Here is a 14403-nt window from a genome sequence, read left to right on the forward strand (position 1 = left end):
AAAGCTGGAAACCATGTTCCTGTAGTTGGAACCCACAGCATAAGTTCACTTTTGTCACTTGACATAACTTGAGAAGTGACTTGCCTGGGAAGGTTTAAATCTTTTAACTCAGAGAAATATTGCTGTGGAATCATCTCCTCCCACCTTGGGAAAAAATTATGTAATAATTTTTATTAAATACAAAAGTAGAGAGATGATAAAATGAGCCCCTGTGTGTCCACCACCCAGCTTCTGTGACCATCAGCATTTGCCTTATTTTTTTTCATTCAACCTTATTTTGTTGTGGTAAGAGCACTTAATATGAGATGGACTGAGACAGATCTTACCTGTGCAGTGCGGTAGTGTTAACTGTAGGCACAACAGATCTCTAAAGCCGATTTGTCTCACTTAACTGAAACTTTATGCTCATTGGCTATTTACTCCCCTCTCCCTCCCCCATCTCTGACAACCACCATTCTGCTCTGCCTCTGGGCATTTGACTGTTGTAGATATGGCATACAAGAGGGATCATGCATATTTTTTTGTCCTACTGTGACTGACTTAATCACTTAGTATAATGTCCTCAGGGTTCATCCATGTTATTATTATATATTGCAGAATTTCCTTTTTTAAAATTAAGTGATATTTCATCATGTGCTTCTACTTTTTTTAATCCATTCATCTACCAATAGACACTTCTGCATTGTGGCTATTGTGAATAATGCTGCTCTGAACATGGGGATGCCGATATCTCACTGAGATCCTGATCTCAATTACTTTCAATAAATACTTAGAAGAAAGATTACAGGATCACATGAGATTTCTATTTTTATTTTTTTTTCAGGAACCTCTGCACTCTTCCTTAACAGCTGCACCATTCTACATTCCTACTCACAGATCTAAAAGAGTTCCAACTCCTCTCTATCCTTACCAACACTTGTCTTTTTTTTTGGGGGGGGGGGATTGGCCCTCCTTATAAGTATGAGGTGATGTCCCACTGTGGTTTTGATTTGCATGTCCCTGAAAATTAGTGACCTTGAGCTTTTTCTCACGTATGTATTGACCATTTGTAGTTTTTTGGAGCAATATCTATTCATGTCTTTTTCCTATTTTTTAATCAGACCGATAGATTTTTTTGCTGCTGCTGTAGGGTCATTATTCTCAAATGGTCTAGGTATCCTGAAACACCAACTTGCAGTGAGATCTCACTTGGGGGAAAAAAAAAAAAAAAACTCAAGAAAATATCCTCTTTTGGTCAGTTGTCAAAGAGTGGAAGTGAGACTGTGTGTCCTGAGTGGAGGATATAGGCAGCAGATACTGGCTAGCAGTGCCTCTGTTCCTCTCACTGTCCCTCCTCCCTGGCCTTGGTGCCAGGAATCAACATGAGGTCCACACACATCACACCTTCCTCACAAGCTGCATCCCAAACTGACCCACCTGTAGGCTCAGAAGGTTGACTGAGGTTCCCTCTGCCCTGTGGGTGAGAAGACATCACAGAGGTGGGCAGGTGACAACAGAGGGCTGGAAAAATCACAATATTGCTGTGCTGCAGCTGTCTGGGGCTCTAGGGTCTCTGGTTCATTTTCACATCTGTTATCCCAGTTTGTCCTCACAGAATCTGGGGGGAGACAGATGGGACAGCGCTGCTGATTCTGCTTGTCACGAGGAGCTGGCTGGAGAGCTTAGTTACTGTGGAGGTTAAGACCATGGCCCTTAGAATCACATTGACCAGAGTCCAAATTCCAAGTCTGCAACTCCTGGGCTCTGGGATATGGACGTTAGGATTGCAGTTCCCATGTGAAGGGTGGAAGTGAGAATTAAATGAGACAATGTGTGCAGAGTGCTTGGCTCAGTGCCTGGAACGCTGCCATTGACACCAGGCAGTTGTTATTACTAGTACAGGAGTGGGAGCTGTTAATGGAGCTCCTGGACCGAGAAGGCTTCAACACAACACCCATAATCATGTTGCTGACACTTCTGATTCCAGGTCCAACGTGGCTGTGGCCTCTCTTATATTAGAGAAGTAGACACAGGTAATGTGTTCCATCCAGGGCCATATGGGCACACACCTGTGCCTTTATCCATTCCCCCAGACTTAGTTAGTGCCTGTTGATGCCAGGCCCTATTCAGACCCCATGGAGCTTACACTCAAGCCTCAGGGGAAGACAAACCATGTACAAGTGAATAAATAATAAAACAATTCAACCTACTGATAAGTACTGTACAATATAACAAGGTGAGCTACTGTTTGGCAGTGGGCCTATAGCTAGGGTGGTCAGGAAAGGTCTCTAAAGACATGACATTTGAGTTGAGGCCCAGATGATAGAAAGAGCTGGTTCCCAGTTGAGAGGACAGCAAGAGTGAAGGCCCAAAATATGAGCAAGTTGAGATTCCCAGTGGGGAAGAAAGACCCACGTGTCAGTAGCAGGTTGAGTGGAGCAGAGATCCTAGGAACCAATGATGGAGAGGCAGGCAAGGCTGCCACGAGGGCCTTGCAGCTCAGGTGCAAGGCTGGGGTTTTGTTCTGTGTTCTAGGCACAGTCTGGGGTCAACTGCCATTGCCTCTCAGGCGTCTGCTTAGTTCCCTTCATCTTGTCAGGGGCAGCTTGTCTGCGAGTTGCCAGTGAGGAAGTTGAAGCAGGCTGTGTGCTTAGATCTGAGTTCTCCTTCTAGGCTCAGCGTCAGCCTCCTAGAGTGGGGTGGGCTTCTTAAGATTCCTGCTTCAGACTCTCCAAGGGTGCCTGCCTCAGTGTTATTGCTGTGGTACAGGCCTCAGAGCCACTGCTGCAGACATCTGCCTTTTCCTTGTCCCCAGCACCCTTCCTCGAGAAAGTTGCTGGTAAAGCCAGCAGGTGGCTGTTGAGCATCTGCTCACCCGGGCTCCATGATCTCTTTCAGGTGGTATTGATCAATGCTATCAAAGACGTGGCCAAGGCCCTTTCTGATCTCATTGGTGCTACCAAGGGAGCTGCCAGCAAGCCAGCCGACGATCCTTCCATGTATCAGCTCAAGGGAGCTGCCAAGGTTAGAGTGGGGTACAAACGGGAGTCAGCTTCCAGGGCTATGCGGGGTGAGGAAATCCCATAAGAGGATGTTGGGAGAACACACATCTGAGCTCCTTTCTCACTGAAGGAAACTGAGGTGTCTTTGCTTGTGGCATCCAGTCTGGAACTCTAAGGAGAAGGGAGGGGACCTCGGTGTACTATCTGCTTACTCTCTTCCTGGAATGCAGGTGATGGTGACTAATGTCACCTCCCTTCTCAAGACTGTGAAGGCAGTAGAGGATGAGGCCACCCGGGGCACGAGGGCACTTGAGGCCACCATCGAGTACATAAAGCAGGAGCTCACGGTAAGAAGCCAGCTGTTGCCTCCCTGGGCACCAGTGTCCAACACCTGACCCCAGCTTCTCTGAGATTCTTCTAAAGAGATTTTACCTAGAGCCCCTGGAATGGGGAGGCCACTCATCTACCTTCTGGTAGAGTTTGTAACCAATCACCCCATGCGTCACTGAGTTTGGCCAGGATCCACTGGTGTTATAATTAAGGAACTAATTGGTATGTATTAGGACAATTCAGTTTTAATTCCACTAAAATTACAGCATGAAATCAAAGCATTACAGAAGGTTCCCAGCCAAGGGGAAAGTTTATATCCAGGTTCAATTGCAGCCTCTCTTGATTCACATGGCCACTGGTGACAGCTCACACTGTTGCACATGGGTGGAATTGGAGCCAGAGGTTCACCGTTAGGAAGAAAGCCTAGCCTTTGGATGAGACTCTTCCCCTTCACATCCAGATCCCTTCTTTTTGAGATGTCCAAATTTAAAGACATCAGCCCTTTTCTTTTTGCCTTGTTCTAGCCCAATAGGGACCTGTGACCCCGTAACACTTATACATCATCTCTCCCTAACCCTACAAATGGAAATATGCTGGAAATGATCGTTTTTCCCTGATATTTCTTTTTAAAACTGATCTCAGATGCAACTTTTCTGTGGGGGAGCGGGGAGATGGGGAACCTGCCTCTGCTGCTGGTTGTTCTTTACCTTTAGAGTCATCTTTAGAGGGTGACCTGAGACACAACAGTGCTTTAAACATGAACAATTCTAGGTTTTGGTAACAGGAACTTGGATTCTTTTGTCCTGTCTTTAATGGATACAGCTTAGTTCATATTTTAAAGCAGGATCTAAAACCACAGGAGTTAACTCAGAGCCTGGTAGCATCCTTAAGCACGGCTACCTGGCCCTCCTGCATGGTCTTGGCATTTCCTACCTGAAGTCTAGACACAGATTCACTCAGACAGGCATGGGCAGGCCTCATGATGGTAATAGAAGAGAGCTGAAATTCAGAGCTCTCCTGGGAAATTATGAACACTTGGTTGTTCTGAATATATCACTATGATTTCGAATTCATCCAGATTGTGTTTCCATAGAGCATGTACCACAAGGGCCACAGTGGTGTGGAGGACTCTGTACCTGTGGCCTTCATTCCATGGTAACATTCAGAAGTGGCCTAGAATTTGTGGTCCTAGGTGCTTAATTGCAGCTGTCCATTCTTAGGGGCAGTGATGTTTGACACTTGTTGGCTCACGACAAGGATGCTATCTGCATCCTCACTTCTGCCTCAGGGAACACTTCCCTGCTGAAATGTGGTTGCTTAGTGCTGAAGACAGGCTACCCTCACCTGAGATGGGGGTTCTCCTGTGCAGGGATTCAGTATACAGTCACAACATCTGTCACTCATGTTAAAGAGACAAGACCAGATGGGTTTGAAGCAGAAACAGCTTGACTGACAGATGAGGCTTTAAAATGAGGTATTGAGGTATTGACTTACCATGGTGAATTTATTTCAGCTTCTCTAAAGGTATGTGTGTGTGTTTAAATAATTCAGTGTCATTGTGGCACATTCGACATGAACACCTCTGCACAATTATGCAGTTGTATTTATAAGGCAGGCTAAGAATAGTAGGATCTTATGCTTCATCTCCCAATCTCACACCCGCTTAAAAGGGGTGAGGCGCACCCAGAGTGATATATCCAGGTCAGTCCTGCTCTGGAACCAGCATTGGGGCTAAGAGTTTCTGGAAACTACTGAAACATAAGCAAGACTGGGAGAAGAGAAGTCAGAAGGTGAATGGGCTAACACTGTAGAAATGTCTCTTACCACATTGCTCCCATGGATGCCAAATATTATATGAGAGAGGCTTGTTCATGCCAGACTCTTGAAAGCAAGAGCCATGTTACTGTACTCAAGTTAAATTTCTAGTTTTCTGTCATTTGATAATTTCTTCCAATTGCTGGCTTGATTTTCAGACACTGAGCTACAGCCTGGTTGCAGAAACCTAAGTTATTTTTGTCCTTTTATATTTTTTTCACCTATTTAATTTCTGCCTTTCAGGTGTTCCAGTCAAAAGAGGTACCTGAAAAGACATCATCACCTGAAGAATCAATAAGGATGACGAAAGGCATCACCATGGCAACAGCTAAAGCCGTGGCAGCTGGGAACTCATGTAGACAGGAGGACGTGATTGCCACTGCCAATTTGAGCCGGAAGGCTGTGTCCGATATGTTGACAGCTTGCAAGGTAAAGGCTGTGATGTTGTTTAGGATGACAATTAATTCTCTGCCATGACTGAGTCATTCCAAGTTGTCTGGAGGAAGGGAGAGGCTGGTTGTGCAGCAGCTCCATACCTTAAACTTGATGATAAACATTCATGTAGAAGATGGCGTATGCATCAGCCTGGGAAATAACTCTTGCAGGTCCTTTTGAGTAGGAGTGAGCCTTGCTGACTTGATCCTCCCACTTCTTAACAGTTCTCCTAAACAGGTAGGGAGCCTTCTGATTCAATGTAGTAGAGGCCACTCTAAAAGTAACCAATGGGACTGCAGCATTTAGTTCCACATGCTATGCATGGACACCAGATGCCCTCTTCTGCCTGAATCCATTCCTGCCTCATGGCTCAGACTTTTTGTGCAAGGAGAGGGGCTACCATTGCTGGCTGAGGAAGTGAATTAGAGGAACACAACGAACTTGGGGAATACCTTTGTTCTCTGTGCCAGACAACTTGGAGGAAACTCTTCTGATGGCTGGGTGATTAGAACAGCTGCCCTGAGCCCAGGCTTGGTGAGGGAGCCATGGAGACCAGAGCCCTGTGACTTTATTTTAATTTTTTCTTTATCTATTAAGAAAGTAAATCATCAATGCCCCACATTGTCCTATGTCCCACTGAGCACCCTCACCCTTCCAAGGACAGCTTTAGCTTCTAGCAGTGATTGATCTAGGATGCCCCCTACCCTGGTTAAATGAGGTGGGGGAATTAACCACAGAAGTTGAAACCTAGCTATTATAGATCAGAGTCTAAAGGGAGCAGGCATTCTTTGTGATAAAGAGAGTTCTGTTTAGGCTGCTGCTGATAGCCTTGCAATTCCTCAGAAGGGGTCAGGTGATTTGGAGGTATCTGGCTTAAGGGAGAGGGAAGCAGTTGGCCAAAGGCACATGTGTGTAAGAGCCTGTCCACAGGAGACAACTCCACCTTTGTGGGTCTCCTGAGCATGATGGAGGCTTGAGTAAGGGTGGATTGGGAAGACAAGGGTGGATAGATAGGAATGGCCACTATGATGAAGGACTGTGCATGCTAGACCAGGGAGTTTGGAGTATGTCCTGAAGCCACAGATATTTGCCACTTTGATGTGCTCAGTAGAATTCACCCACCCAGAAATAATAATTTTTCAAAAAGCTCAACTGGAGTATCAAATTTGCCTGGCAAGATATAACCCAAAGGCATCACGGTGCTCAGATGTAAGACCTCATAGTTTTAGAGAGGATATTATATATATATAAATATATATTTTCTCTCATTTGATCCTAGATGAGAAGGGGCAAAATTAATGGTTCCAGTATGTCAAATGGTGAAACAGGGACTCAGAGTCAAAATGACATAACTCAGCTCACACAGCTCTTCACTGTGAGAACCAGGATGAAACCAGCACTCTGATTCCATGGCCACTCTGGTTCTGCCTAGCTGTGATGCTCAAGGTTCCTGGGGCTAAAAATTGATAGGCATTTTTGTCCCCATGTTACTGACATGAAAAGAGGAACAGAAAAGACCACAATTAAGGCAGAAATGGAATGCAACTCAGATTTTTAAGTTTCTCTTGCATAGGTTCCTCTGTTTCCAGGGGACGAGGTCAAGTAGAAAAGGGTGAAAACTGTCTGCCCAGCCTTAGTTTTTCCGGGGTCAAATCATCTTGGATTTGCAGGACAAAATAACCCACAGAATGCTGAAGCATATGTTTCTTCACATTCCAAAATCTGACTTAACAATAAGTACCACTGCTGCACCCCAAGACACCTATTAAGAGAGGACTTTTTTTAGCAAACTTATGAACAATGGTGATTCCTTTGGGCTCCTGCATCCCTCACCCCTTTGCAGAAAGGAATTAGGCAGCTTGACAGAAAAGGGAATGCATGCAGTAAGTCACATGCAGAAAAACAAGGCTGCTGAGTGGCAGATCAAGAAGAAAGTCTCCAACACACAGAATGGAGGGCCAAGTTGCCCTATCCAAGTAACTTGGGGCTGAGTGGGTAACCAGGGCAAATGTGGGGGAACAGCAAGTTCCAGACTGGCTCATCTTATCAGAATGGGAGGATTACACTAAGTCCTCAGGCTTACCCAATTCCAAAGTCAAGTCTCATGTGTGTTTCTGTCTGTCTTGCTTTCATGTGTATATGTTTATGTTAGATACAATTTTATGTCTGCTCTTATAATTGATATGATGTGGCTGTTTCTCTGTTGCTGTGAGTCATTATCACAGACTTTTTAAAGGATACAATATACTCCATTAGCAAATATTCTCTTTCCTCTATTATAAAATATTTAGGTTGTCTACATTTATTTTTATCATGAACTTTACTATAATAAACATCCTTAGGCATATCTGGTTTTTCTGTGCTTTGGGTTATTTCCTTAGGCAAGACTCCCAGAAGTGGAATTAGTGGGTCAAATGGTATGACATTTTAATTACTGCCAGATTGTTCTCCTGTAGTGTTCTGCTGAGTTACACAGTCACCATAGTAGGCAAGCGTACTTTGATCTTGCCTCTCCCACACTGTGGATGAGGCCCTTGTGCTGAACCTGCTGGAGGTGACACTGAGGAGCAGCGCAGCCTATGTCTTCCCATAGTGCTGTCTCCTCAAACAGGCGTGGGTTCTGTGCCTCATAATTAGAGTCTCAGGGATGAACAAGACCAGTGTTCAGGGCATAGCTCTGGGCTCCTGGTTTCCGCATCCTAGACCCATTAGACTTTAGGTGAGTCAAACCTAGTTTACAAATGACAAATGCTGGCTACTTCCTCCAGGGTGGTGCTCAGAGCAGGAGCAAGCCCACAAGTGTTCCCACCTGCGCCCACCACCATCCCTAGGAAGAGGGGCTTGAGTGGAAAAAACATGGAGGCTGGTCAGTGCTCCCCTTCAGCCTCGACCTTTTATGCTGATGGGTGATTTCTCTGTTGCTTGCTTGTAGTTTAGTGTGTTAACTATTTCTGTAAGGCCCCCAAGTTTTTTTCAGAGTGAAGCTGCAGCAGGGAAAATGTCTAAGGGGGTGAGGGTGCTATCAGTTTTAGCAAATAAAAGGGTGTAACATACTTGTACTAAAAGTTTTCCTTGTGTATGTGAAATATAGATTTAACTGGGTACATTTTATCCGACAACCCTATGAATCAGAATGGATGTATCATGAATGACTCAAGGTGGCAGGTCACAAGTACAAGAAAAAAGCATGAGATATTGTGTTCACCATATGCTCTGGTTTGCTTATCTCGGCATTTGTATAATGTGAGATGAGTTATTTACAGTGCTTGAGGGCGCCGGGGAGCTGCTATCTGAAGTTTCCCAGGAGCCCAAGGGCCGTGGTCACGGAGACCTCACTGTGACTGTGGTGTGGTTGGTGGAGGAATAAGAACCTGGGCTTCATTAGCCTGTGGACAGAGAAGGGGCCTTCAAGAGGCAGCTGCTGACAAGAGGCCAGGCTGAGCTGGGGTTAGTATGTCTCCTGCTGGAAGGCCTTATTATGAATCTTTTCTGGACATCTTCATGTATATAGAATTCTTTTCATTTAAAAAAACAAAGGAAGCAAAGAAAGGGGGATTGGGTTCAGTTATCTCTGTCATTTGGCCCTCTGTCAGTCTGTTGACACTACAGGGTCAACACACAGACTGACAGAGGACCTGCAGTGGAGGCAGAGAGGGTAGAGGATGAACTTCTTTTCTACCCAGGGAGTCAAGTTGGGGGAGGCGTCAGAGGCGGCAAGCAAGGTGTCCTGCTGAACTACTCAGCTCTGCTGGGTGGGTGACTTGTCAGCCAGCTCTTCCAGCTTCAAGATCTCAACATTCCTTTCTGTTTCTAGCAAGCATCCTTCCACCCTGACGTCAGTGAGGAGGTGCGATCCAGAGCCTTACGGTACGGGACGGAATGCACCCTGGGCTACCTGGACCTTCTGGAGCATGTCTTGGTGGTGAGGAGGGGTGTGCATCAGGGCTGGGTGAGGGGAAAGCTGTGTTCTTATTTCAGGATCATCCCTTTTGGAGCATCAGACAGGTACCTCTTATGAGGTCAGGTCTGGCCTGAGTAGAAAAGTCTGATCCAGTTAGTTTGCAAGTGCAGTCTGCAGGAAGATGCAGTTAGAATCTGTGAGAACCTGGCTCTATCTGGCACCAAATAGGCAGAACTAGTATGGAAGAGGAGTGTGAAGAGAGGGAAGAAGCCATGGGGGTATCTCCGCCACCCTGAAATGTATAAGGAGGTTTTGTTACAAAGACCCTAGCATACCCTGGGAGGGTATTGAAGCTTCTGAAAAGTCACACTTGCCCCTGTGATGAACTAGAGGAGACTAAGGCCAGTGCCACAAGTGTTCTGCTAACCTCCTATGACTTCCTCCTGTCCTTGAATGAATGGCTTAAATCACACTGAAAGTGACTCCCCCAGCCCGGTATACCCAGCATGGACCTAGTTCAGAAGATGAAAATTGACACCAGGCAAAAGGCATGATGATTATAACTATGGACTGTCCTTACAGGAGCTTTGGGTGGGTACAGCAGACTCCCAGTTCCTAGGGTGGCCTGACTCCCCACAGACCATGAGGTCCTAAACACAAAGAACCAAGAAGTACAGTGGGTATTTGTTTCTGTCGAATCCTAGGAGCCACTTTACAATGATATAAAGGCTAGGACAGACCAAAGAGAGTTTGTTCCGCAGTTAGGAGGACCCCCAGAAGAGAACTGATGATGTCTTCCCACCTACAATTGCACTGTTCTTTCCAAAACAAAAAACAAAAAAGATTCAACAGGCCACCTTCAGATACATAATTCTTGTACCAAAAGTCCACCATCAGGCCTTTTGTTTGTTGGACATTCTGCTTTTTCTCATTTTACTCTTGTATAGCTTGTGAGCTAGCAGGCCAAAGAAATGATTTGCAACTCATGGAGGTTAGTCCCAGGTTGAGGTCACCCTGCTAAGCAGGGATGGCCTAATCCCAGTTCTTGTTACTCCCAGCTTTGCGCTCATTCTAATATTTCATTGACTTCTCCTTAAAAATGAATTCACTTCTGATATTAACCATCTTGGGTCTTCTAAGAGATCATTGTTGTTCTTTATCCAGGTCACTGTGGTAAGTACTGGGTAGATCTTCTGGGGAGAATAACCAGACTGGGATTATAAGCTTTGGACTCCAGCCTGAATCTCCATGAATAGAAATCAGTGTAGACACTCTGGGCCAAGGGGAGAGTATCTTAGCCCGTCAGTGTTCACAGGCCAGGGCCTCTGCTGCCAAGCAAATTAGATGTGCTGGGATGTCATGAGAGTATTTAGCCCATGAGCAAGCCCACCAGGAAATTCAGGGTAAAAAGAATAAAACCAGCAAGACTTCCAAAAGACATCCTTTTCTTTATGGAAGGCTACACAGTGGTCACCCTTCTCCTCAGAGTGTACACTCCAAGAGGTTCCATGGTTTGTTCTGAATTATATATATATATATATATATATATATATATATATATATATACTATGTTTTTTCTTATACATAATTGTCTATGAGAAAAGTTTAACTTTAAGCAAAGTAAAAGATTAACAAGAGCTAGTTAAAAATTGAACAATCATAACAGTATCTATAAAAGTTATTTAAAACTTAAACTATTCATTACTGGAATTTTCCATTTAATATTTTCAGACCGTGGTTGACCTTGGTGGAAAGCAAAACTGTGTTTATAAGAGGCATTTACTGTGTGTGTTTTGAGTCACAGCGAACCTTGTTATAACTGAAAACTAGACAGTGTGGTGGAAGCAGTAGGTTTCAAAGCCTTGAGTTCAAACCCTGGTTCTGCCACATAAAGAGCCACGTGGACACTGACATATCTGGGCTTCCGTTTCCTCAGATGTTAAACAAGCAGTTTTTGAAGGATTCAGTGGGCAGGCCTGGAAACCCAGGGCTACTTGACTGCACTAGCATTTGCTAGGTGTTTCACTGAAGTCTACTGTCTGAAAGGCGCTGTGTTGGGCTCTACTTTCTCTCATGCTTCTATTTTTGTCTTGTTCATTGTGGGGGAAGGAAGGAGATCCAGGGATCTGCTTCTTTGCATTTCCTCACTTTTCCCAGTCCCCTTTCCTGATGAGCCATGCTCTCTCGCTCACCTGTGCCTATGTCTGTGCATCAGCCCCTTACACAGCATCTGTGGCCCAGGCCCCACACATGCAGCCCCCAGACTGGCTGTTCCCACCTTTATTCACTGCATGGGGTCCAGCTTTATTCCCAAAAAATCCACAAACCTGCCAGCCTTTGTGGTGGTGCTAAAGCGAAGAAATCCCTTCACCCTTCAGGAAAAGTAAAGCTTATTTGGGGGAGAAGAATTCTCCCTTCATAGGAAGTGCCAGCACTTCTCTTAAGGAGAAGTTTCTCCCAGGGGATTAGGAAAAGGAACTCTGATGGGGTTCCCTCCCTGACCTTGTGCCCACTATAAACCCTGTCCCCTACCTGGGAACCGCAGTGGTGTCTGCCAATGTACCACCCCTCTCCCTTCCACTCCAGCTTGAGTGGGTGAGTGCAATGAAATGAGGGGTCTTCAGATTTTCCATGTGTCTCTTCAAGGGACTGGGCAGATGGCCAGCTTCTGTGACTTAGGAGAGATTGAAGGGAACATTAGGAAAGGTCCAGGAACCATTCCCAGGCCACAGAGACCCCTGCTTTCAGGCTACCTAAGTACTATCAGACCTCAGCCCTAACAATAATCAGCAGGAAGAAGGGGCACTTGCTGCAGGAATACCCAACATCACATGTAATTTGGAGGTTTCATGAGAGGTATTCACTGGGGCCAGAGGTTAGCAGGAAGGGGACAAACCAGTACTTTCTTTCCCAGGGCCCCAGAAAGAACAGACTATGCTTCCATAGGCAGATATGTGTCTCTTATGACTATTCACGTTTTCCTTGGTTAATGTTCTTCTCATGGATCATTCCTTGAATTTACTCTAGAAACAGGACTCTTAGAGTCAAGTGGTTAATGTATTTGTTGAAGGCTGACCACCTGAGTTTCTTTTCATCATTCTATACAGTTTGTTATCACTGTAGTAATTATGGTAGACATAGAGGTTTATGGTAGCTTGTGCTAAAGGGAATAGGAAGAAAAGTTCCATGATGAAACTAATTTTATAAGATAAATAATTTATCTTCTGCAATGAGAAATTTTTTTTGTACCTCAGGTGACAAGTGCCAGTGGCTCAGACTTCCAAGGATGTGAATGGTTTAGCATCATGCATTTATGTTTCATAGATTTTTATTCTCTTTAGTAAGCTAGTCACATTCTCTGAAAGATATTTTCTAATAAAAACATAGTAAGGAAACAAGCCTTTAGCCAGAATTATAGGTACACCTATAATCCCAGCAGCTCGGGAGGCTGAGGCAGGAGGATCACGAGTTCAAAGCCAGTCTCAACACTTAGAGAGACCCTAAGCAACTTGATGAGACCCTATCTCAAAATAAAAACGAAAAAGGGTTGGAAATGTGGTTCAGTAGCTGAGTGCCCCTGAGTTCAATCCCTAGGGAGGGAGGGAGGAAGGAAGGAAGGAAGGAAGGAAGGGCTTCATTTCCAAAGAATTATTATAAATATATAAGAAAGTTCAATTTCCTAACTAAAAATCATAGAACCCTATGACATTTCTGTAACCTCAGTTGTTGATGTTGGTCGATGTCTACTGCTAAAAATAAGTTTGCATCCCACATTATTCTCCTAACTCCTTCAGCAGAACTAACTTTGAGGACAAGAGCCAGAAAGATGGTTCCACACCAAGACACTTTCAGGCTATAAGACCAATGAACCCAGGTAGAAACTCAAGAATGAGATGAGGAACATGAGATCTGCCAGATGTGGACACCAGTGTTGAATTTTCAGAGGGAATTTCCTACTTACCGGGTAGGAAAATGAAAGCCAAATTGCTGTTTTAAAAACATCAGAATTCTATGAAATATTCTCTAGGGTATAAATAAAGAATAATAAAATTAGATTAAATATTTACAGGTGATAAGGGAAAAGCAATTGGCACAACCAGAAAGTTCAGCCCATACATACACCCCGCCCCTTATCCTAATCCTTGATCCAGAAAGACCTGTGTGCCCAAATGACTGTTAGCTCAGTCTAAAGCAGAACTATAACATATTTTAAAATAGCCCTCCTGGAATGTTTTAAAAATTGATTCTTGTTTGTAGCAAATCAAAGAGAACAGGTGAGATTTCTGAAAGCTGAAGTTTGGTCACAGAGTGTCTGTTTTGGACTGTTTAAAAGAGGAAAAGAGAAAACTCTAGAAATTAGGGTTTGGAGAAAGCGACCAACAATCTGCAGGATTAAATCGAAGTCATTTTTAGATGACACAAAAGAGGGTCAGGGCCCTTCTTTTGTGGCTTGTCTTAAATTTAGGTATATGAAACATGGGTGAACTTCCCGTGCCTTAACCTTGTTCAGATAAAACACCTTAGAGTTAAGGATTCTTCACCTTTTCTGGCTGGTTTGTATATTTTAGTTATACTTTGGAAAAGACTAGAAAATACAAAAAACAGTATCGGCATCTATGTTCCCACCATCTATAATTAACTGCCTACCAGCATTAATTAGCATATTGTCATATTTGCTTTAGATCTTTGTTTTAAAGAAACATTCATGAATTTTGTCTTCTTTCAATTCTCTCTTTCCCTCTATGTAGGTAAAAAAAAATGACTATCATGATTTTAATATTCTTAACCTTTTGTGGGTCTGTGGCCCCTTTGAGCTGAAAGCCCTGGAGTATTTCCTGCTGCCCTCCCACAAAACCTCATCAAAGAAACATCCAGACCCACAGAATGTTCCTTAAACTGTTAAGAAGGGTCACAGACCCAAATACTCTGTTGGAACCTTCT

General features: G+C 44.3%; 1 protein-coding gene across 5 annotated transcripts in view; it reads left to right on the forward strand.

Moving 5' to 3' along the window:
- Tln2 (talin 2) overlaps window positions 1–14403 on the forward strand; it is a 411357-nt gene that overhangs the window by 369462 nt on the left and 27492 nt on the right. For all 5 annotated transcript variants that reach the window (XM_077799669.1, XM_026384818.2, XM_026384825.2 and 2 more), the window contains 4 exons: window positions 2878–3003; window positions 3212–3328; window positions 5370–5555; window positions 9376–9483. In XM_077799669.1, coding sequence (XP_077655795.1) covers window positions 2878–3003; window positions 3212–3328; window positions 5370–5555; window positions 9376–9483 — 537 coding nt within the window. The remainder of the gene's footprint in view (window positions 1–2877; window positions 3004–3211; window positions 3329–5369; window positions 5556–9375; window positions 9484–14403) is intronic.

This window comes from Urocitellus parryii, chromosome 6 (assembly GCF_045843805.1).
Source record: "Urocitellus parryii isolate mUroPar1 chromosome 6, mUroPar1.hap1, whole genome shotgun sequence".
Lineage (NCBI taxonomy): Eukaryota > Metazoa > Chordata > Mammalia > Rodentia > Sciuridae > Urocitellus > Urocitellus parryii.